The 24,333-nt window shown below is 41.9% G+C and overlaps 1 protein-coding gene across 9 annotated transcripts in view; it reads left to right on the top strand.

The window, feature by feature from the left end:
• The window catches only part of PCDH15 (protocadherin related 15), an 886,705-nt gene that overhangs the window by 508,896 nt on the left and 353,476 nt on the right, over nucleotides 1-24,333 (top strand). For 6 of the 9 annotated variants that reach the window (XM_077350402.1, XM_077350403.1, XM_077350410.1 and 3 more), the window contains 2 exons: nucleotides 7,417-7,431; nucleotides 9,099-9,164. In XM_077350402.1, the coding sequence (XP_077206517.1) occupies nucleotides 7,417-7,431; nucleotides 9,099-9,164 (81 nt within the window). The remainder of the gene's footprint in view (nucleotides 1-7,416; nucleotides 7,432-9,098; nucleotides 9,165-24,333) is intronic. The other 3 variants (XM_077350405.1, XM_077350406.1, XM_077350408.1) reach the window with 1 other exon arrangement.

Below are 24,333 nucleotides of genomic sequence, written 5' to 3'. Positions count from 1 at the left end.
CAGTATTTGCTGGCGTATAAGACTACTTTCCCCCCCTGAAAAACATGCCTCCAAGTGGGGGGGTCGTCCTATATGCCAGGTACACTTCAGTTGGGATAGACATAGCTGCCCATGGTAACCCATAGTACTGTAATGTAATGTAACAAACTCTATATTTTGAGTGTAAATGTTGGGGGTCATTTTATACGCCCAATCGTCTTATATGTCGGCAAATATGGTAATTATTCTTAAAATAAAACCATTTTGGGAGTATTAAGTTGTAATAGAACCTCAATGTAGACATAATTTGAAAACATGGATTATTTTAACCCAGATTAGTTTGTAAAATCAGTATTCAACTCAAAAAATATCATTTAAGCTCTTGTCCGCCTAAAAAGAATTTTGCTATTATTCTTCCTTTTCCTTCCTGGCTGTTATTGTGGTCTGGTCTATGGTTGTGTGATCCAGTGAAGAAGCCAAGAACAGGCCAGAACATCTGCTTATGCATCATGTGAAGACATATTAGAAGCTAACAAAGTGTGGTTTTGTACCTTCGTTTGATGGACCTAGCTAATTGTTAGAATGATGATGTCTCACATTCATGCCTTCAGACACACATTCTGTGAATTTTTACATCACAGTTTAAAAGTGCTATTGAGGAGGGAGAAGTGACCTTGAATTAATAATAGTCAGACACCTAAGCCTCTTTGAAATACTTTTATAATGAAAATGGTGCTTTCGTTGCACAGTTCATGGGTAGAAAGTAAATACATACAAGAAGGGAGGAATTCATGGGAGGAAGTACCAATCTTCCTTCTGTTGGACCCAGCCCATTGGCCCTTTTGCTCCATTTTAAGACACTTATGGATTTTGTTTGCAATTTGCCTCCAGTTCTGTTGGAAAATATCTCTCGTCTGTCCCTGTCCCTGTTCTCTGCATTTTTCAATCTGCACTGGGCTAGATTCAGAATACGATATGTGATATGCCTTTCTGTATGGGATCTGTTTCATTTGAAATGATTTGCCAAGAAAATTTCAAGCTGCTTTTTTTTGGTGTGTGCATCAATAGACATACAGTAGACTTCAGAATAGCCTCAGAATTCTGTTGTATATGGCTTTCAAAGGAAATGTCAGAAATCATCAGGAAAGTCAAATTGGATTTCTATTGGGGAATTAACTATTATATAATTTTGTCACATCTGGTGTTTAGGAGACTTAAGGTAGAGATAAAAGGTTGCCTACAAAGTGGGAGGGTTATTCTGTGTAACCTTGCAATAGGCTTTGGTGTTCACCATAGGTCTTCAAGTGGAGAAAAAGAATGGATGTGCTTTATAGTTATGTATTAGGTTCCCTAGAAGTATCTGTCTCTCAGTATTTAACTGAGCCTTTTCCTGTCATTTATCCAATTTATTGTTCACTTCTGATTCAGATTCAAGCTTAAGGGGGTGGCAGGTTACAGTGGATGAGCAATAGGTTTGTGAGTGTCCTGCATAGTGCAGGGGGTTGGACTAGATGACCCATGAGGTTCCTTCCAATTCTATTATTCTAAATAAATATTCACAAATATATTTCTATTGGCAAAATTTGTGCTGTGTAATTTCAGGTTTCTTTGCTGAGTTACTCTGGCCTTGGCTTTTATGTCACATGGATTGGCTAAAGGATCCATAGGTTGTAACTTACATGATTGTTCTTAGATGCCTGATCTTCTCCTCCTCCTCCATCACTTACTTATAGACAGTGAACAGCCAAGGGATCTCTTGTCAGGAGTTCCAACCCTTTTAAGAAAGCTCCTTCCATGATGTTGAGATCCCTGGGTAGAATCAAGCTATCCCTGATTCCCTGTACCTCAAATTTTCCCATTGCCTCAAATCGCCAGAGATACAATATGTACAGTATAAGCATGTGTTATGAAAGTATGAGAGTATCTAAGCACTCATAAGTTTGAGCAAGTATCTAAGCTCTCATAAACGGTAATGACTGGGGAAGGCACTGGCAAGGCCACCCCGTATTGAGTCTGCCATGAAAATGCTAGAGGGCATCACCCCAAGGGTCAGACATGACCCAGTGCTTACACAGGGGATACCTTTATTATTCGGTACTGTATATTGCAAATTAATAGGATTGCCAGTTCACAACACAGGTATTCAGTAATGACTGTGTTGGAGATGTAGAAGCTACAGCTGGGGGGGGGGGTGGCTGTGACGCAGTGTCAGAACTTGGTATGCAGAAGGTCCCAGGTTCAATCCTAAGCATCTCCAATTCAAGGATCAGGTAGTAGGTGATGTGAAAAACCTCCACCTGAGAACCTGGAAATCTGCTGCTAGTCTGAGTAGCCCAGCCTTTCTTAACTTTTTATACCATTGAGAAACCCCTGAAATATTCATCAGGCTTCAGAAAATCCCAAAGTGTCACAATCATGCAGAATATGGTTGGAAAGCATAGCTGTGTCAATGTCAGCCTGGGGCCACTCCTCTTCCCACCCCCTCCAGGCCCCTCATTGGCCATTTTGGAAGGGGTGGGGTCAACATAACCATATACTAGATTTATTAAAATACAGCTCCAAGCCAGCTACAAAATCCACACAAATCACAGTGTACAAATGTCACGCAGTAAAAACATTTACAAATCAAACATTTAAAACATCATAAAACTGTTAAAACACAGCAACATTGCCTAAGGCAAATGTCCAAAAGCACAGTTTTGTCGTACTTTGCATGCTATGGAATTTTGCATTTGGAATTTTGCATTTGGAAATTTGGTGGCCTCAGTATTTCTCCTAGAGAGGAGGCTCTTAATTTTCTCTTCCTCAGAGTCACTGGGAATCCCGGGAAAGAGGAGGGCAATGATTTTATTTCTTATTCCCACATAAAGTGAGCATCTGAAGAGGACATGTCCAATGGTCTTCAATTCCCCCTCCTCCACATATACATATACTCAGTGCTTTTGGAGTCTTTTCATAATGCCCCTCAAGCAAAGCAGATGTCTTTAAGGAGGTTTTAAGGACATTGCGTGCTTCCTGTTATGCAAGCTAAGGGTTAATTAGGCAAAGAAAAGAGCTGGAGTTACAGCTGTTTCTAATAATCCCAGCTTGGGTAGGAAGAAGGAGACAGATTCTTCAAGGCTCACTAGTAAGGCCAACAAATGTTCCAGATTTCTCTCTGAGAACTACAAACGCAAAGAGCATGAAGTGAAGCCCTCTCTGCAGATGGTAGATGTAGAGTCACAGAAAGCCCCTTAGGTCACTCAGGGGATGAACTTGAATAGATGGCTTAGCAAAACTAATATATTCTAAATAACAACCATGATCTACCACTTCAGTTTACAAGTGACTTTTCTACTGCTTCCACTACAAACACCTTAGAGGGTGCTCAAAATTCCCTCTCCAGATCATTCGACTCTATGCCATCATTGGAATCCTTGAACTACTTGTCAGAGGAAGAAATCCAGGAGAGGTTTGACCCAAGTGATCAGCCAGGAAGATTACGAACTAGATTCATGTATACTCGACAGTGTATACAATAAAAATCTGCAGGCCATAAATACTCTGAATGTATCTAGATCCCTAGCTCAGGAGCTCTGTGAAGCACAGAAACAGAAACTGGTCATAGCTTTGGAAAATAGCCAAGGCTCCTTAGATAAGGAACTAAAATAAACAACCCCCACAGTGGAAACCAATCCTGGAAGCCAGTGGAAGCCGTGACCGGATCCACTCTCGACCCTGCACTGAAAATGAGGTCCAGCCTGGTGGGTAGGGCCAACAACAAATTGCGAGAGCACTAGTGTCACCATGACTGACACTAGATCCTACCCATTGCTGGAGGATGGAAGTTCCGCATGGAAGTTAAAGTCGCCCAGAATTAATAGTCTAGGAAACTGTAACGTCCAGGTGATGGCCACCTCTAGCAGGGCGTGCAGGGCATCTGGAGATGCATTGGGTGCACAGTACACACCAGCCAGATGGCCATGCTCTCGGTTGTGCCCCACCGAGGCCAATTCAATTCCTGGAATTGTCGGTACAGGGGGAGCCCTGAAGGAGATCTTAACACGTATCAGGATTGCCACTCACCCTCCACGCCCCTCAGTCCATGACTGATGGCGGACAGAAAACCTGGCAGGGAATAGTTCTTTTAAGGGCGACTATTTTGCCATCCTTGGTCCAGGTTTCCATCATGCATAGCAGGTATTTTGCTCTGCAAAATAAGCTTGTAGAGTGGAGGCTTTGTTGTTAATCAACCTGGCATGGCACAGCGTCAGTGTCAAAGGAGGGTTGTTCATCTTTGCTTCCACCCTAGTGGCCCGAGAGATGGGGCAGAGGTTAGAAGGGGTTCAAGCATGGACATATCAAGTCCCTTTTTTAATCCAACCTTCTCCCACTGCTGTCTCTGCCTCTTCCCCTTATTGAGATCCCTGACCCCTTTGGGTCCCCCTTGTTGTTGATTCACTCTTAGATGAGTTCGATGACAGAGGGCTGTTCATGCCTGATGTTTTATTTCTGTCTGATTATGTTACTGTTATAATGTAATTCTAGTGGCCATATAGTTTTTATGGAACATAATGTAAAGAAAATCCAGATGTGCTTAGAAAATCTGAAAATTTAAAAAAGGTGCAGCTGTATTTTCATGATAATATTAACTGAAATAGAAGATACTACATTTTATCTTGAAGGCTCCTGTAGCTATTATTAAAACTACTAAAGCAGTTGTAGATAAAGGATTAGTCCATTTACATAGGATGGATAATAGGGCGATAGAGAGATGTAGCTCTGACTATACTGGTGCTGAATACAATGGAAGCTTCATACATCCCTTAGATATCCCCTTTCTGTTGATGGCAAAGTGCCCAGTAACCTAGTGGAGTGGAAATCCCGTACACTTATTATCTTCTGGATCATTACAGATCTATTTAGCAGCTAACTATTCAGCAGAAGTGTGGACATCAGCAAGCCATAAAGAAAATCCAATATGGTGTAGCTACAAGGTATTTCATTTGGATGTGGATACCACAGATCCTACTTTTAACTTGCCTGTAAAACTGATTTTAGGTTTGAGCAAGTCATCACTTACCTGGGGAATAAAAGAAGACAATTCCATATATAGGAAGAATCGGATACAAATGTGAAGTATAAAATACCAAAAGACAGACATGATATTTATTGTAAACAAAATATGAGAATACTTCCCACACTAATGTTCCAATAGCAGAAAGTGGCAGCTGTGCTTTCCAAAAGATTTTTTCCTCTCTCATCCCTAAAGCTCTTCTCAACACAGGTGGTATGCTCCCCCCCATTACTTACAGACTTGTAAAATTTAATTCAAAAGACCTGTTTCTTGAGTGCACAGCGCCTCTCATATGGAATTTATTCAATTCATTCTAGTCTAAAGGCTGTAACAGCAGTTGGGCATGTATATATTTCTGAAGAGTGTTCAAGCAGATGTATTTAATTCTCTAAAGTACCTGAGAAGTGAAGCTGTGAAATGCCAACTATATAGGTGAAACATGTACTGCATTCCTTCACTAGTATAAACAGTATCCAGGAGACAGGTTTGTGGGGGTTGAAATTAACTATTTTCTTCCTTTCACACATGTTTTAATGAAGAGGAATACTGCAGCCTTTGAGGACTGTGACCTGTCTCACAATAGCAGCCAGTACGAATTCCATCATTTAATTTATGGACCTTCCCTTCTTTCTTGTCTACCTCTAGGGTAGGGTTGCCAGCTCTGGGTTGGGATATTACTGAAGATTTGGGAGTGGAGCTTGGGAAATGTGGGGTTTGGGGGGAGGGACCTCTGTGGAATAGAGTGTCATGGAGTCCACCCTCCAAAGCAGCCATTTTCTCAAGGAAAACTGATCTGTGTAGTCTAGAGATCTGCTGTAATTCTGGGAGATTTCTCAATTTTATCTGTAAGTCTGCAGCCTAATCTATCAACCTTACTAGAGGTGTGGGAGTTGAGTTTTGTCAAACACAGAAGGAATTAACCTTTTGGGTAAATAAGGTTTTGTGTTGGCAATATTAATGGTCTAGTAGTCAGGCATGGGTGATGAATTCTTCTCTATAGTGGATGTTGTGGTATTATAATCTCTGTTGTGGGCAAATCCAGATGATGAATGATTACAAAATCACAGTTTCCAATGATGTATGAATCTAGCTTGTGACTAAATCCATGTTGTTGCGTATTGAGCTATCATAATTCATCTCCTGGATTTTCCTGTGTGAACAGTGAAAGAAGTGACTGGCACTACAGCAGAATATCCAGTGATGTGTGGAGCCAGCCTGTGTTACATTCATTGGGGATTATTAAAGTTCAAACATATTGTTAGTGAGATGTAACTGTAAACCAGAAAGAAGAAGAAGAGTTGGTTCTTATATGCCGCTTTTCTCTACCTGAAGGAGGCTCAAAGTGGCTTACAGTCGCCTTCCCTTTCCTCTCCCCACAACAGACACCCTGTGAGGTGGGTGAGGCTGAGAGAGCCCTGATATCACTGCTTGGTCACAACAGTTTTATCAGTGCTGTGGCAAGCCCAAGGTCACCCAGCTGGCTGCACGTGGGGGAGTGCAGAATCGAGCCCGGCGTGCCAGATTAGAAGTCCACACTCCTAACCACTACACCAAACTGGCTCTCCAGGCTGTGTAGCTGATGTTTTTACCACAAGATCCTTTGATAAAAACTTTGAACGCCACATTGGCTTAGAAAAGATAGGTCTGGAGACTGACAGAATTCTTCCTGCTGTCATTTAGAGTATTATTTTTTCCCCTCATCAAATTGAATGTAAGCATAATTTTTTGCATATTGATATGGATGGTTTAATCTATGGTTAGCCACTTGAAGGCAGCTGGGTGGGCAGTCTGGTAAAACGGTGTGAAGATCCATAGCCCCCACTATTTTATTTAATGTTGAGGACATCCTTTGAATGGGTTCTTAATTGTGCAGCGATTTAACCTCAGTATAGTTTTGATGTGCTGGAGCCGAATTGTATGTCTGCTATTGGCTGTTTCCAAGGCTTTTTTTTCACATGTATTCATAAATATCAGGCTTGAAATAGTGTCTGAGCTCTGACGATAATGCAGTGCTTATACACAGACACTTGGATAAGACTGTGGTCTTAAGAACATTTACCTGGGAACAGAATCCATTGGATAAGCATGTCCTCCAAAGTTGTTTCAGTGCCCTGTCCATTGAAATAAATGGAGAATTCAGTGCTTGTGTGCAAGAACCTACTATCTGTCAGTACCTCTCTGGAATGCTGCTCATTCCATGTGCACAAAACTATTTCCAAGCAACTTATCTTGCATTGACGTGAATAACTAGATATGTTCAAACTTTTACTTGTATTCTTGTGTGTCTTCAAAACTTTCACTATAAACCACAACAAAAATCTTACTTACTTTCTTTCATTATTCTGCTCTGCTTCCATTGATGACTCTTATCTTCCCTCCAGACTGGCAATATGAGGGTAAGATTGCAACTTCCTGAAAATTGCTTGTTTTCCCCCCCCTTTTCAGTTTTACTCTGTTTAGAACTTTATTATAATTTTCTTCACTCTCTCTAATTAGAGACTTGTGTTGCAATTAAATTTCAATTATGTTTGTTTCTGTTGTGAAGCTTTAATCATTCTTTTGTGTTGTTGTTTCGGATTGAATTACCATTACTTTATCCGTGTCCTGAAGGACCCTTGTTCCATAGTGGTCTCTGTTCGGTGCAACACAGGATTAAAGAAGAGCACGTGAAATGTATTGTGTTGTGATGTGGCAAAGGCTTGACGTTTGTGTAGGAAGCAGGCCCTAGTAAAGCAATGCTCAATAAGAGGCTTATACCTGAAACATGTTGAAGCCAACTGCCAAGCCCTTTGCTGAGGAAAACACTCACAGTATAACCTATTCCAGATGTTACATTTGGGAGCATCAGTCTGCACATAATGGGAACAAACATGACCTAAGGTCTTCCTGATATGTGCAGTCATCATTTCAGCTGGCTAGGACATCAGCATGTGGTGCCCAGTTCAGACAAAATGTTGACCATATATATCACAAGGACTGCAGGCAGTATTTGTTCCCATTGCCTTGGACATCCACAAACAAGACATGTGAAACATGTTATTTCACAAAGTCTTTGCTTAGTTGAGCACCAGGTAAGTACATTAGAACTTGGTGAAACCCATCAGAAATCTGACAGCTTTTCTTGCCTTTGTTTAAAAATGCAAGAGCACAGTTACTCTTACTGATAGCATATTTTCAGAATTAGTATGGTCTGCAATACAAATTCCTGGCTCCTAGTTTTGTACTAGTTTCTGAGCTCCATTAATTTTTAAATACAGGTTTCATGCATGTCCTTTTTGCACCATTGCTGCAAGTCCTCCTCGATCAGTTTCCCTAACCCACGTAAGCATGGTTATTTTTGTAAAATAATAAAAAAGGAGAAGTAACCAGCTCAGTGGAGTTGTGTGAGGCCTCATTCTTAACTGGCCTGAGCAAGCCTATAAACATTATTTCCTATCAAGGTAGAATGACCTTTGTAGTCACCTATAATTCCCAACTTATTGATTCAGACCAGGTGCCAGAGAAAACTAGAAATTCTATTAACCCCAGCAAGAAATTATGTTTTAGTGTTCATGGTGTCATGCTAGCATTTGGATCCTCAGGTCTGAATTTCCATTCTGCCATGAAAGCGCACTTGAGCGTTGTGGCTCAGTCCCAACTCACAGTCTAAGCAATTCAACTGTGTTGTGGTTCTTGTGAGGATAAGGTGGAACTAGAAAGAATTATGGATGTTGCTTTGAGACCCCATTAGTCATCAAAGTGTGGTATAAATTAAAAATTGAAAGGGGAAACATGCCTAGGACCAGTTGGGTTCCTTAGGAATGAGAAGATCCCAGTTCACTCTAGGGAACTCTCCTTGTACCAACTATCGTCCCCCTTCATGTGTTCAAAGTATTTTCTGTGTGGCTTTCTCCACTAAAATTTCAAGGAGGAGGGGGGAACCCAAAAGTTTTAAAAAATCCTTTGAGAAAGCTCAGTAAAGCCAAATTCATTCTGAGGCAAGGAAAGCTTGCCCATCACTAAGTATTTTATGAAATGCATAATGCTGTGGCATTTCAAGTAACTTGTATTTTCATGTTTGTAGACTGCAAGTTGGCCAGGGCAGGGCCTCCAGCGACCATAGTTCCAATTGACGAAGAAAGCCGAAATGGTGAGTGTGATGAACTGCAAATGACAGTATTCCTTTTATTTCTTCCTTAGTTTACAGTGAATACTGTTAAAAATAAACATTACTGAGTTTAAATGTCTTAGATTAAAAATGCTTTATATTCTTGGTGCTTTCAGTGGGTTGCTAAGTCTTCGGAGCTGATGATAAATATCAGTTTTTTTGGACATCAGGTAAAGGAGAGAATTGGAAATATAGAATGGTATAGTATAGCCTGGTCTCATCAGACCTCAGAATCTAAGCAAGATCAGTAGTTGGATGAGAGACTACTAAGGAAGACTTTGTAGAGGAAGGTAATGGCAAGCCACATCTGCATAATCACTTGCCTTGAAAACCCTTTGGGACTGCCGCGTTAGCTGCAACTTGATGAAGAAGATCTGGAATGGTATACCAAACTTTACACTTCCTGAAATGAGTCCCAAAGCAGCTTACAGAAACCTTTCCCTTCCACTCCCCACAAAAGACACCCTGTGGTAAGTGAGGCTGAGAGAGCTCTGAGAACTATCACTGACCCGGCTGGCTGCATGTGGAAGAGGAGCGGGGAATCAAGCCTGGTTCTCCAAATTAGAGGCCACTGTTGTTAGTCACTGCATCTCCCTGGCTGTCACTTCACCCATACATTACACACACAACAGAAAATGGAGGGGCTGGATATTTTCTCCTTGGCATGTCATGTTTTGCTTTTGCTCTGTGCCCCATTGAACATAAGCCTGTCTGATCCATACTGAGGTGTTAGTCACCTCTAGGTTAATACGTAGAAACAAGCAGGTGTCATTCCCTGCCCCCAACCATATATCTAAAGGCTCCACTTCACTCCACTAGGCCCATCCCCAGCTTTGTTAGATACCTTTCAGCTTCAAGGCCTGCTTCCTGTGTCTAAGTGACATGGCAGCCTTGAGTTGGAGGCGCTGTATTGGACTACCATTTTGGTCCATCCTCTTATAGCCAGCAGTAAAATGAATAATGTAACCCACACGTGCATGCTCAGTGATTGGCTACCTGCCCTTTATGGCGGCATGCCAGAAGTGACAAACTATGAAGCAGAACTTGGTTTGCATCAAAGCTGACTTTGTGGATTAAACAATGCAGGTCCTAGGAGCTCTGAGAGCACAAATCTAATCTCATTTCGCCTCGAGGATATTATGATCCCGTTCTGTGCAATGGCTTTAATCTTTACAACACGAGCTGCCATTAAAGCCTCTGCCAGGGAGGCCTTTAATATCATGCCATTCTTCCTTTCTTCCTTTGTCAACCTCCTTGTGCTGCTGTCCAATGAAGTCCTGAAAGGCTGGATTTGAAGGAGATGGAATTGCACTGATAGCTTTGCTCAGTTCACAGCCTCAGCGCAAGCAAGCTCCTTTGGTGAGCCTAGCCTGAGGGCCCGACTCGCAGTTCCCGTCCTCTCTGTCTCAGGCACGCACGCTAGTGCGTTGTGCTGTGAAATTAGGCAAAGTAAGTAACGAAATGCTTTGGATAGCGCTTCACAAAACAGCATCATTATACTCGCAAACTGTAGCTAATTCACGGTTGTCGTTTCTTGAACCATGCTGACATGCAGCCAGTCTGATAATTTCATCTGCCATCTCCTGGAGTGCAACTTGCCAGGAGCATCTTCTGTCTGGTAAACTCAGAGATGCTAAAGCTGAGTGAAGTTACTGTTGTTTGCGTACTTTGCTGGTGTTGTATTTGATGTGGGACTGAAAAGCAATCATTGTCCGCATTGCTCTTTTTTACTTCGTATCACACTGGAGTGTTATTACAAAGGTAGGTAAAAAGTACTTGCATCATCTATGGCACTGCTGTTAATTGAAATCCACTTGTTTATGCGTGAGTACACTAGAGGGGGCAAAAAACCTGGAAATGTGCTTGTTTTTGTTTTCTCATTTGAGAGCCTTCTGTTTCAGTGTTCATACAGAATGCAGTTTTAAAAGTTCTAAAGCTCCCCAGAAATAAGGGGGTGGGGGCAGGACTCAACACAAGCAGGAGGGAAGCTCATCTGACATTGCAGCAACATGAGAATGTCATTTTCCAATGTGAGCTGGAAGTGACATCATCAAACAATGCATTCTAGGAGTTTCCAAAATGGGCAGTAAGCCCTTCCCCTTCCTCTGGGGCAGTAGAAGGATCCAGGGGGAACCTTCTACTGCCCCAGTAGGTTGCCTGCCATTGTTTCCCTCTGGGCAGTAGTGACCCTGGTATTCCCTAGTGTTCTCCATCGCAGTGCTGACCTGGGTCATACCTGGGGGATCCAGGGGGATGGGGGAAATTTGGGGCCAGGAGGGGGATAGTGAGGAATTTGGGGGCAGTAGAAGGGCAGCAGTCTGATTCTTCCTGCTTCAGCTGTGTTTTTCCAGTGAGAAACCTACCAAGGTGGCTCGCCATTGTTTCCCTCTGGGCAGTAATGACCCTGGTATTGCCTAGTGTTCTCCCATCGTAGTGCTGACCTGGATCAAACCTGCTTAACTTCCTAAAGAAAATTATCTCTTCAGAAAGTGGGCTGGATGGGCTCATATTCCTTCTGACCTTCCTCCCCTCCTTAAACTCTGTCCTTTCCAGGCTCCACCCCAGATCTCCAGGAATTTCTTAACCCCAGGTTGACAACCCTTCCTCAAGAGGCTGGAAAAGCCTTTGGGAGGCTGGAAAAGCCTTCTCCTTGCTTCTGGCCGTGGGATTTTCCATGGCTTGCTTCTCCCTCTCTCTTTTGCCATCTGTCTTTCCATTGAGGAGAAAGACTAAAATATGGCCGCTGCACAACAACTAAAATAGAAGTGTAGGCAATACAGTGTGTTTTGAACTTAGAATAGACCTAACACCAGGATCACAGCTGAACATCCAGAAGACAAAAATAATGACAATGAAGGAAGCTGATGGGAAGAAAATTGATTCATGTGTGATGTGGTGTTGAAGGAGTTTTTGTATGGATACCGTGGACTGCCAATAAAGACTAATATGTAGGTTCTAGATCAAATCAAGCTAAAATGATTAAATGGAGGCTATTGTATTTTCGGTCACTTTATGAGAAGAAACATATCTTGAAACACTGTCATGCTAGAGAAAGGTGAAGGCAGCTGGAAAAGGAAAAGAAGGATTAATTCAGTCAAGGAAGCCACATGAAATGAGTATGTTTAATCAGGGAAGCCACGGTCCTCAGTCTGAAAAACCTAAGCAAGGTTGTCAGCAGATGGATGTTTTGGAGGTCATTAATTCATAGGGTAGTCATAAGTCAGAAGCAACTTGACAGCCTATAAACCCCACACCTAAGCCAAGCTGAACAGATCTGAGTAGACCTGATTAGGTCTGCTCTCCTGACAGTGTTTACAATGTGCTAGTTTCCCCTGTGCATGATTGGTATGTTTCTTTTGCTGTCAGGGAATCACTGTCAATGCCAGTCCCACCAGCTGGAGAGGTGCAGACTTAGAAAGATGTTGGCACATAGTTTTGTGAAGCATCTATGTCAGCCCTGATTTAAATTAGAAATAGTGAAAAAGAAAAAGGAATATAATGAATGATTATCCAGCACCACAAGCCGGCTGCATAGAAACCCATGCAGAGGAGTATCTGCCGAAAATGGACCTGCCATTAATCCTGAGGCAGCTAGCTTGAAAATACAAAGTATTGTCACCTACAAAGCTAGTGCAATTATCTAACAGCCTGTACAGCTTTAGGACCAAGCCAGGTGCTCTTGGTAGTACTCTGCTTCATGCTTCATTTAATTATTTGGTGCTGGTTGCCTGTTACTTTGTGCATTATTGTAGCTCTATGGACTTCCAATCATATCCTTCCAAGGTACGGCTGAATGACAAACACAAATTGCAAAATATTTCAAGTCATAATACATGCCATTGTTTTTACATGTTGCAAGGGAAATGACAGTGCCATCTTTGCTATGGTTGTAACCATTAATCGATTTGATCCCCCTTTGTCTAGCTGTTTCTGCAGGTTTTTGTGTTAGTATACAAATTTTGCCAAACTGTTTACTGAAGAAGGCTACGGGATGCATGCTGACGATGTAAAAAGTCATGCTCTTTTCAAAGTTCTTTCAGCCGTTCAAAAGAACTGTTGCCTGTTGCTATCATTCACTTGCAAGCTTGACTTTTGAACTTTTATGCCATAATTATTAAAATGTCTAAATATTGTGATAGTTACGTGACTAGCGTTTACAGTACTGTTATTCCTGAGTTCTTATCTAGTAGCTCCTATCCTAGGATAACAATCCTTTCCTGAAATTAAAAAAAAAAAACTGCCAAAGGGATTGGATCCTCTGGACAGATGTGGCTCATGGAATATATCACATCCCTTTTGTTCGGCAGTGCCCTGTGTCCTGCAAAGCAGTGTTCCTTAGGCTCAAGGAACCCTAGGAAATTGACTGGAATGTAGAACTGGGCTGAATCCTGAGGTTAAATTGGCCTCTCCGCCTTTTACCTCTTGTAGAACTTCTTCTGAAGCATGCACTCTAAATTCTGTGGGTAAGCAAACATTGTTGACTCCCCCTCTGCACAGCAACCCCCAAGTTGTGCTCTGCGGTGCTTGCTAGAATCATCCAATGCTCATGTATACTGGGAAGTGCAGGCCATTTGTTATTGCAGACTTTTTCAACCTTTTGACTGTGGACAAACCCCTGAAATATTTTTCAGGAACCCCAAAAGTGGTGGCATGTCTCTTCAGAGAAGCGGGTGTAGAAGTATTAAGACCGCTGTATATATAATGCTTTAATGCCTTTATCCAGAACCAAAATTAGATATAACCCTAGAGGTTCATACCCAGTCCTAGAGTCCATATCTCTCTCACACAGACATGCACACACACATACATACAAGCTGCGCTCTTATTATGCAGCTCCTGGTTATACTTCAGAATAAACGTGTCTTACAGAGACTGGTAACTGACTGGGCTATTTATTCAGTGCATTAGTTAATGCTTTGAAGTACCGTGTCATACATTTCACAGATACTATGAAAGTAGATCATGTGACAGATTTTAGATAGATTTGAAGAAAACTTCATAAGGAATTAAAGGCATCAAAGTCTCATTTGCTTTAATCAAGTAAATATAAATAAATACAGCACATAAATATAAATAAGTATAGCATCTTCTTTCAGTTTTGGTTTTGGGTTTCCCCCATGCACACACTCCAAGCTGCAGCTCATCAAACTAGGTTGGAGATTCTCAGTTTAAAATGTGGCTTCTGCTTCCCAGGACATAAACGTGGGAAAGTCAGTAGCAATAGTCCTGTTAATATTGTCAGGCTAGACAGAAAGCTGCAAATGGAAAAAGGGTTCAAGTTCATGTCAGATGGCTTTATTCCCAATCCTTGAGGATTTTTTAAAATTATTTTGCAGGATACAGACTATGCATTCAGAGTCTATTCACTTGGTGGTGGGGGAAGCCAAATTTAGGGCCAATATGTAGAGGTCAGGGATGAATCTAGGAAGTAACCCTTGTCATTACCTGGAGATATAAAATGCTTTTAAGGGTTCCTAAAGCTCTGAGGGCAATACTCTTTCTCAAGGAAGAGAATAATAAAGTGGTTAGATTACCGGCAAAACTGAGATGAGATTCCTTCATGGAGATCATTATTTGTGCAACTGCCAGAAAGGGGTAAGATGGATGGTTATTTGGATAATATGAGCAGAACAATAAAGGAGAGAGACATGCATGATTGGGGAAAGGAGTGCCAGGGTCCCATGTAGGCATCATTTCCCAACCTCAGCTTGGGCAGGAAGGATTAAAAGATCTGAATGCCAAGTTAACAGTATCCAAGCTGGATTGGACACAAGGGAGGGAACAGAGGGTTGTCCGCCTCTATTTCCCAAGCTCCAGCGATTTGCACCCATCCTGCTGAAGGGATGCTGAGGTGACATCTGTGAAATTAGACTAGTTTAAGTGTTGCATTTTCTGTTCTTAGATTCTGCAATAGCTATATTGCAAATATATAAATTTGTTAAACAATTATTGGGTGATATTATTGGACTCCAGTTTGATTGCCTGCTTCATGCTACAACAGGAATACCTTAGGGTGTGCACTAAGCTTAAGGCTTAGTAAGAGCTGTTATGTGGTTTCTGTGGGGACGCAAGGGTTGATTATACCTCTCCACATTTAAAACAAAAGTGCTGATTTACTTGCAGTGTAGAGTTAAGCTCTTGGGCGAGCTCCTCTGGATGGTTCTTAACCTGCTAAAAATATTGCTGCTCTGCTTCAGAGATCAAAGACAGAAGAAATAGTATCCCTTGAACTAGACTACTTGATTAGAGGGTTGACTATGGCGATCCTGGTTGCCTGTAGAAAAGCAGCTTTCGAATGTATGATTTGGTAGAGGTCTTTGGCAACATATGAGCAAACCAGTTGTTTTAAACATACAATTGGCATTGTGGAGGTAGGATTAGTAAGCAAGTGAACAGCAGTGAACCCCAGGGACAGATGGGAGACTGGGCCACCTGCTATTGTTACTGAGCTATGTCTCGCGTTAGAGTGATCAAGAGTAGCCAGTGAGCCCATGAATAGTATTTTCATGTCATTTTCTAGCTCTGTATGTTCTTCCTTTTTCTTTGTTCAGTTTTTTAAAAAACAAGTAACTCCAAAGGCTGGACACTGTGTTTCCACATTCATTGCCAGTCTTTGGTAGTTTAGCTGGCACAGTCCTTTGTGGTAGGAAGTGTGCTGGAGGCTTGTGTGCTTGTCACAAGGAAAAAGCCTATTTTCTGCAGATAGCAGTTGCTTGCTGGAGGGTGAGATCAGGCCTTTCTAGGAGTTTCTCCAGAAGTTTGCTCAGTCTTGTTCCTTAACATGAAATCCTGAGAAGGACCAACCTCACACTGCTGTGCTTTTTGTCTGAGTTCAGTGACAAAAATCATCCATTCCAGCAGCTTCATTATATTGTAATTGCTAGAACTGGTTTCACAGTAGATTTGGAAAGCTGTTAAAACCACTGCCAGGGACTTTTTGTTCGGATCTGCAATCACACCTTACAAATTATTGCAAACTTCAAGGGCTTTAACTTCTAGGCAGTGAAGCAAGACTGTAGTTTTGTAATCCTCAGACTCTTTTTTCAGCCTTGGTGACTGCAAGGAACAGTTTCTACTTTTGTTCCCATCTCCTCCAGTTCTTCCCTCAATTTCTCACAAAGGACAAGTCTGACGGAGGCTTGAAATGCTCCATTGCTTTATGAGGACTGCAATCTGGAAGCTTCCTGTTCAACACTGCAGACCAAAAGGGGATACGACCTACTTCTGACATCACCATGCAATGTCCTTCTTTTGCTGTGGGTTCCCAGGATGGAGTACTCTCTCAGGCACACATTCTCAAGTTCAGTCAGCAGTGACAAGCTATCCCCAAACAATAGCTATTTATTTTCAAGGAGGCAACTCCAACAATCAATAACTTCAGGTTTAAAGTTTGGGGATTTTATGGGATTTTTTGCATTTTTATGTAATCCGCCTCACGTATCCCAAGGAGGTAGATGGACTATCAAAGTAATAAATCAATCAATAACATACAAATCTGGAAGCTGAAACAAGCACTCCTCTCAATAGGACTAAATCACACAGATTAAGTGAGGAGAAGACTGTAACTCTACAACAGTATTAGGTGTCACCAATGGGTCAAAATTGATACTAGGCTCGAGAAGTGGGCTAAACTGAATAAAATGAAGTTCAATAGGGACAAATGTAAAGTTCTGCATTTAGGTAGGAAAAACCAAATACACCAATATAGGATGGGGGAGACTTGTCTTGGTAGCAGCAAGTGCGAAAAGGATCTAGGAGTCAGTAGACCACACATCGAACATGAGTCAATAGTATGACTCGGAGGCAAAAAAGGCCAATGGGATTTTGGGCTTTATCAAACGGAGTATCATGTCCAGATCATGGGAGGTGATGGTACTGATTTACTCTGCTCTGGTTCAGCCTCACTTTTTAAAAACAGAGCCTGGATAGCCATCTGACAGAAAGGCTGATTCTGTGAAGGCTTAAGGGGGTAGGTTACAGTGGATGAGCGATAGGGTTGTGAGTTTCCTGCATAGTGTAGAGGGTTGGACTAGATGACCCATGAGGTACCTTCCAACTCTATTATTCTATGATTCTATGATACAGCAGTGTTTGAAACCTGCTGTTATATTATTGTGATAGCCAAGGATGTTTCCAACCTGTTTGTCACGTAATCCCGAAATTTCCCTATTCAATAGTCAGGATGCTTCCCAAAGAGTGAGTAGTCTGCCTTTTTCACTGAAATTCAGTGGATCACATTGTGTAAATTGATACAATCAACATGACAAGACAGCTAATAAGCAATGTTCTAGGACTAAGATTGCAGAAATGTGAATAAGAATATTATACATGACACAGAGTACAGATAAATGCAGGAAAAACTCAATTACTATCTAGTATACTAGCTTTAAAGCCCATTCCTAAGAACAGGCTTTGTAAGGGTCCCCTCCCCTGGCCAGGCAGCGTAAGGTAGCTTTGGGTCACAGCTCACAGCCGGATCAACTGGGGCGAGCAGGGACTGGCCAGCTCATTAGCAGGCCCGGGACAGAGCTCCTTAGTAGGCAGTCAGCAGCCCGAGAGGCCCCTGTTAGCAGGCCCAGCCTATCAGGACAAGAGGCCCTTGTTAGCAAGCCCTGCTTAGCAGGCCAGGAGGCCCTCCTTAGCAAGCTCTGCTTAGCAGGCCGGGATTCCCTCTTTAGCAGTCCCAGCCTAGCAGACTGGGAGGCCCTCCTTAGCAAGCCCTCCACCATGGCCCTTTGCCCAGGGCCCTCTCCCCTTACCTGCTGCTGTCTCCAGACACTGAAGTGCATCTGAGAGCAAAGAGGCTAGAGTCTAGGGACAAAGGGTGCGAGCTGCAGGGGCAGGGCCAATCAGCAAAGCTGGCTGCACCCTGATTGGCCCTTTTTGAACTTGGACAGCCAGACATGTTCCACCCCCCAGGCTGTTTCACAAATATATAGGGGGACCATGGATAAGGATAGTCACAGCTTTACATTTGTCATGATGAATGCTAGTCTGAGGATGGGCCTTTCTGATTCACAGCCACCACAAATATTCTTTGGCCTGAGTTTTCAAGGCAGAATTTTACGGAAAACTTTGTGAGAAATGGATCTTATATTTCATACTGGGCCTTTTCAGATGATAGAGAAACAATGCAGTTCTCTCTCAATTGTTCTTCTCTTTTGGGAGAGGAAAGAGTAGGCTCAGCGTGGATCGTAAATAATGACTAAGCCAGAATATATGGACCCCTGTGTACAAAGTGTTTTCCTATTATATTAAACATTGATTTTTATATGTGCCTGATTCTAGATAGGAAGCTATTGTTGTGGATGGATTGGTCTATATTAGTAGTTGGGCATTCATGCTAGGGCAGTGTGAATCAGAAAACCATTTTAAACTATGAGTAGCATGTGAGGATTTTTTTTTAGAAGCTCAGTTATTTGCTCTGTATGCCATACTTCTACCAAAGGCATTTATCATTAGAAATACTTTTACTTAGCCAAGAGGCTGTGACATTGACCGCCCTTGTTTCAGTAGCATGACCTTACATTGTCTCAGAATCACTCCTTGTTCTTCTACAATTTGTCACAGAGAGTGTGGATTTCTTTTGAGGGAAAGCTTCTGGGATGGTGCACTATGTTGCCATTTTGTCACTCAGAGCTGAAATAAGGCAGCAGACCTTTCTGCACTCCTTACAATGCAGTGGCCTTAACTAGTTACCAGTACCATGATATGTATGACTTTTTGAACTCCTGATTTACATTGCATTGTTCTTTGCTAGGCTTAAATTACTTTTTGAGTCCATAAAAGCTGCAGTTGGGCAGATACTTATCATGGATGCTTTAGGCAGATCCTGCACTGAGCGGGGAGTTGGTCTAGATGTCCTGTATGACTCAGCTCTATGATTCTCTCTCTGGAAAGCAAGATGTCAAAAAATGGCCACAACTGTATCTTGGGAAGAGTTTGAAGTCAGAGGCCGATTAATCAGTTTGGTAGGTGCTAGACCATTGTGTCCCTCTGCCAGTCTTCCAGTGCAGAAGGGACAGTCAACAACAGATGCATTCTGTCTTCAATGTCTCATTGGCTGACTTGGGGCTTTCAAATACCGGTTCAACCTTTGTTTCTGCAAGGATGCTGGTGTAAGCGAAACCAATGCCTGACTATCACCTGCTTCCTATCTCTACCGTGCTGGCTGATTTCTAGGATTGTCAAATGCCTCCTTGGGATATTAATAGCATGCAAAATAGGGATGATTCCCACCTACCCCCCAATTACTTGAAACTTGACAGAAACGATCTGTTGGATTGAGAGATTCAGTGCTTCAGATTCCCTTCACAACAAGGTGGAAAGCAGGCACATTTGAACAGCCTGAAACTAATGGATAACTGCAAAGTTTTAAAATATGGAATCCAAATTGAGGCAATAGTGAACATAACAAATATGAATGGGATAATAACAAACCCAAATCCATCTTCCACTATTTAAGGTGGTTATTAGGTCAGGCTTTCCAGTTGTTTCTCATTTTGAGAGTACCTACATAGGAAATTTGTCCTAAAAGATGGTGAATCATGCTCCAAGTAAACCTGCATTAAATCCTGTCTGTTCATACTGACCGAAGCTTCACTTTTCTAGGTTGCAAGATGGGTTGTGTAATTGGAACTATTGCTAATTTTATCTATAGAATTCCAGTCCCCTGTAAACTCTAATTATATTATTGATTTGTCTTAGCCTTGGGAGCAGTATCTCAGCAAGCAAAAGATTGCAAAGGCAAGCCTCTGTAAAAACAAAAACAAAAAACAACTTATCTTACTTGCCAACCCCCCCCCCCCCAAAAAAAAAGAATTTATTAAAACTCCAATCAATGAGTTAGGAAGTTGGGTGACATCTTTAGATCCGTAAGTAAAAATAACACATTTTAAAAAGAAAGAATAGGGAATTCATATTTCTCATATTATAGCTCTGCCATTTCCACTGAACAGGTGTCTTAGAGAGCACTGTCCCCATTATTATTTAGGAATTGAATGGTGTAACACTGCAATAGGTTTCAGATGCACCACACTGAAGGAATATAGCAGTCTTGCTCAACTGTTTTTTGTTTTACTGTTGAATAATCCCTGAAACATTCTTTAGGCTTCAAGAAACCCCAGAAGGGCATGCTGGTGTAGAATATGGTTTGGAAGTGTAACTGTGGACACATTCACCCAGGGCCCCTCCCCTTCCCATCCCCTCCAGGCCCATCATTGGCTATTTGGGAGGGGTGGGTGGGTCAAAATGACCATATATGGTCATATTACCCAATAAACGTTTAACAAATTTTATTTATACCTATCCATATCCATATCCATATCGGTAAAGGTATCCCCTGTGCAAGTACCAGGTCATGTCTGACCCTTGGGGTGACGCCCTCTAGCATTTTCATGGCAGACTCAATACAGGATGGTTTGCCAGTGCCTTGCCCAGTCATTACCGTTTACCCCCCAGCAAGCTGGGTAGTCATTTTACCAACCTTGGAAAGATGGAAGGCTGAGTCAACCTTGAGCTGGCTGCTGGGATTGAACTCCCAGCATCATGAGCAGAGCTTCAGACTGCTTGTCTGCTGCCTTACCACTCTGCGCCACAAGAGGCTCATATGCATATACATATGCATATACATATATTAGCCCCCACTCATTCAGGAAACCTTCTTGGGCCATCAAGAAAACCCAGATTTTCACAAAATTCTGGTTGAGAAAACCTGGAATATAGGAACAGCATCAAAATGTCTTTGAACATGTTCTCTCTAAATTCTTACAAGCTATTTCTTGGTTTGCATGAGAAAGCATTTATGAGCTTCAAAGGAGGTCCCTCACTTGCAGGTGAAAGCTATAGGCATCATGCATTATTTATAAATCAGTTGGAAAAGATTTTTGACTATTTATATGATAATTGTTGATAGCACTATGAAAATATGAACAGTCCTGAACACAAGCAAATGCCCCTTTATGGAGGTGTAGTATCAGGATACTTCTTGTTTGTATCAGAACGAATTCAAAACTGAAATGGACCTGTATTTTTTTTTAAGAAACTGTCTTGGTATCTCCACTGTGTACGAGTCAATCAAACTGGATCAATAAGAAGATAATATACTAGTAAATATTCCTTTTATTTATAAACAACGTACCTTAGTTTTGCCAACAGGCATGTTTTATGCTTTCTCATTTGTCAGGGTCATCGTTTTCTTGCTGTTTGCAAGTTTTCTGGCTTTAAAAATGCCAAACATTTCAGGTAACATTTAGTTTTTCAATTTGTTCAGCTGCATTATTAGCATGAATGCACAAAGTGGATTTAAATTGTTATGCCTGTAGTAATGTTCTACCTGTCTTCACACAAGTCCATCTGTCCTCCTCTGGCTGAATCATGACAGTATGTGTGGGTGAGGGTGTGGGGGGGGGAGATCATCAGAGTGCTGAATAGGAGGAGTAGATAATTGGCTACGAACTTTGGGGAATCTGTTAGTTTTCATTGGGAAGAGAGACACCCAAATTCTACCTGTCCTTCAAAACAGCTGTAAAAGTTCATCCACTTTCAGACAGCTGTGGCATCAGCACCATATGCATCAATCAGCTCCCTCATTCCACTCACTTATTTGCATTCTGAAAAATTCTGAGCTCTGCCTGGCAAGGAGGAACATAGAACGTTATTGCAATGAGTGACAGGGAGCTAAAAATGAAGAGGAGATCAGCCAGAGAGAAAAAGTGACAACCCTTGAGCAAGTGTGTGCAAGGGGAAAGAATGGTGGAGAATAAGAGAATAAAGAAAGGGCTAATCCATTCAGAGCCACAACTTTAGGGAAGGCTGCCAAGGAGGGATCCGAGGCAGTGTTTGTCAACACTTGGTGATATGGTATATTTCAAAGATTCACAAAAATAACCAGAAACATTGCAGTCATAGTTCTCCATTTCTGGTGTATAGGCTAGGAGGAGGGAGAGAGAAAGATCAGTGTTATTCAGAACACCATTTCTGGCTCCTGTAACTCCCACTCCCCCACAGGACACCTGCTGTCCTATACCCAAAAGCTCCCCAGTGAGATGGTCTTCTTTTGACAAGTTACAGTAAGAACAGCTGCCTTTCAGAGCTTCTTGGCAACCTGATGGCAAGAAACAAGACAGCAAGAGAGTGCCAGCTTTGGGAAACAGAGGAAATGAAATCTGGGTGGGAAAGCAATGCAGATACTGTTATCTGTCACAGATTTTGTTGCTGCCCCATTAGTATTCTCTAAATGCAATACTTCTAAAAGAAATTGACAACGTACACCTACTGGGAATAAGGAAATAGCGAGAAGTATGAGCGACTTTGATGGGACAATGTTTTTGTAGTCATTAATAAGAGTATTGTATATTAGAAAAATATAACCACTAACTAGTTGTCCTTACCTCGTAGGACGGTCAAATTTCAGGTGAGGTCTGAAGTTCTCTGTGAGATCTACAAACTGCAGAAATCAGTTGCTTGGGGCATGGGGGAGGGGCAGGATGGCAGCTTTGGAAAGTGAACTCTACAATATCACATCCCTGTTGAACTCCATCTCCAAGCACTGTCCTTCCCAGGCACTGCTGCCTCCAGATCTCCAAGAATTTCTCAAGCCACAGCTGGTAGACCTCTAGGCTATAAGTGATCAGGAAAGACCTCAGGGGCTGCAGTGGGCTCAGATTGAGGAGGAAGTCAGAACTGTTATCAGGACTGAGCTAACCCGATATTTTGGAATTACTTCTCTCTGGGGGCCTCCTGGATGCTACTTCCTGGAACTCAGCCACCTCTTTTTTTCTGATTCTTCTTTGGAGGAGGAGGAATCAAAGTCCTGATCCATGACAGTGTCTTGCCCCTCTTGGCTGGTGAAACCATGTAAGAAATTAAAGTCTTATTTGCTTGAATTATGAAATGCTCTTTGCCAGAGAGAAACTGGCACAGCCCATCAAGAGAGGTTGTTATCACTAAAGAAGCCTTCCTTATAAATGGAGATCCAGGCAGTTAGCAGATGGTTTCTAAATTGCCTTTGCTTGGTAGGACAGATGGTGAAAGCCCAACTTCATGCATACATGGATAATGCATCTCTGCCTGTGACTCATTTCTATAAGAAACAGCACTGGGTTTTTTTCCCTTTTTCTTTATGGTAGACAGTCTCTGTCTACAGGTAAATAGGGTGGGGTGTGTAATTACTTTTAGGTACATAGCACTAAAACAGATATCCTTAAGGTTGACACCTCTGGCTTGGGAAATACCTGGAGATTTGTGGGGTGGAGCTTGGAGAAGTTGGGGTAAGGGGGAGGAGAGGGACCTCAGTAGAGTACAGTGTCAGATAATTCCCTCTCCAACGCATCCATTTACTCCAGGGAAACAGATCTCCATTGTCAGGTGATCAGCTGTAATATTGGGACATCTCCAAGATCCCACCTAGAGGTTGACAACCTTAGGTATCTTATATAGCAGGGGTGGTCAACCTGTGGTCCTCCAGATGTCCATGGACTACAATTCCATGGACATCTGGAGGACGACAATTGTAGTCCATGGACATCTGGAGGACCACAGGTTGACTACCCCTGCTATATTGCACAGGTTTCTTACCAACTTATAGCCAGCTAATAATAACTCAGGTGAGAGGATGCAGGGGGGAGAGAGTTAAGTCCCATGGCTCTGACTGAAAATGGGGCTTTGTACCCTTGGTAGTTTTTTTAACATCCCATCAAAAATACCATATAATTTTCATTATGGTCTTCATTCTTCTGTCTGTTTTTAACGTGCCTTGTTTCCTAATTTGAGTAGAGAAAGGTTTAATCATTTTCTTGACAAAAGCTCACTGCTGTTTGTACCTTTTCTAAAAAAGTACTTGAGTGAAAAAAGTCTTTGGAAACTCAAGAATACTTGATGCTTTTCAGCCACCTTTTAACAAAAAAAATGTTTAGAAAACCTTGTCTTTGTAAAAAAAACGAAGAAAAGAAAAATAAAGGATGCAATTTTTGCATTGCTTATGCATGTCGCTCATATGGATTTCATATCCATTGGATTCAGCTTAAAAAAAACCTAGTGATTTGGAATAAAACACTTAATTTTTTTACATTATGAAAGGTTAATTTGATTTTCCTATAATAACCTTGATAGGGCTTAATGGAAGAATAGAGGAGGAAATCTAAGGAAATGG

This window comes from Paroedura picta, chromosome 8 (genome assembly GCF_049243985.1).
Source record: "Paroedura picta isolate Pp20150507F chromosome 8, Ppicta_v3.0, whole genome shotgun sequence".
In the NCBI taxonomy this organism is placed as follows: domain Eukaryota; kingdom Metazoa; phylum Chordata; class Lepidosauria; order Squamata; family Gekkonidae; genus Paroedura; species Paroedura picta.
Note: the sequence above shows the minus strand (reverse complement) of the source record. Positions and strands in the feature narration are given on the sequence as shown.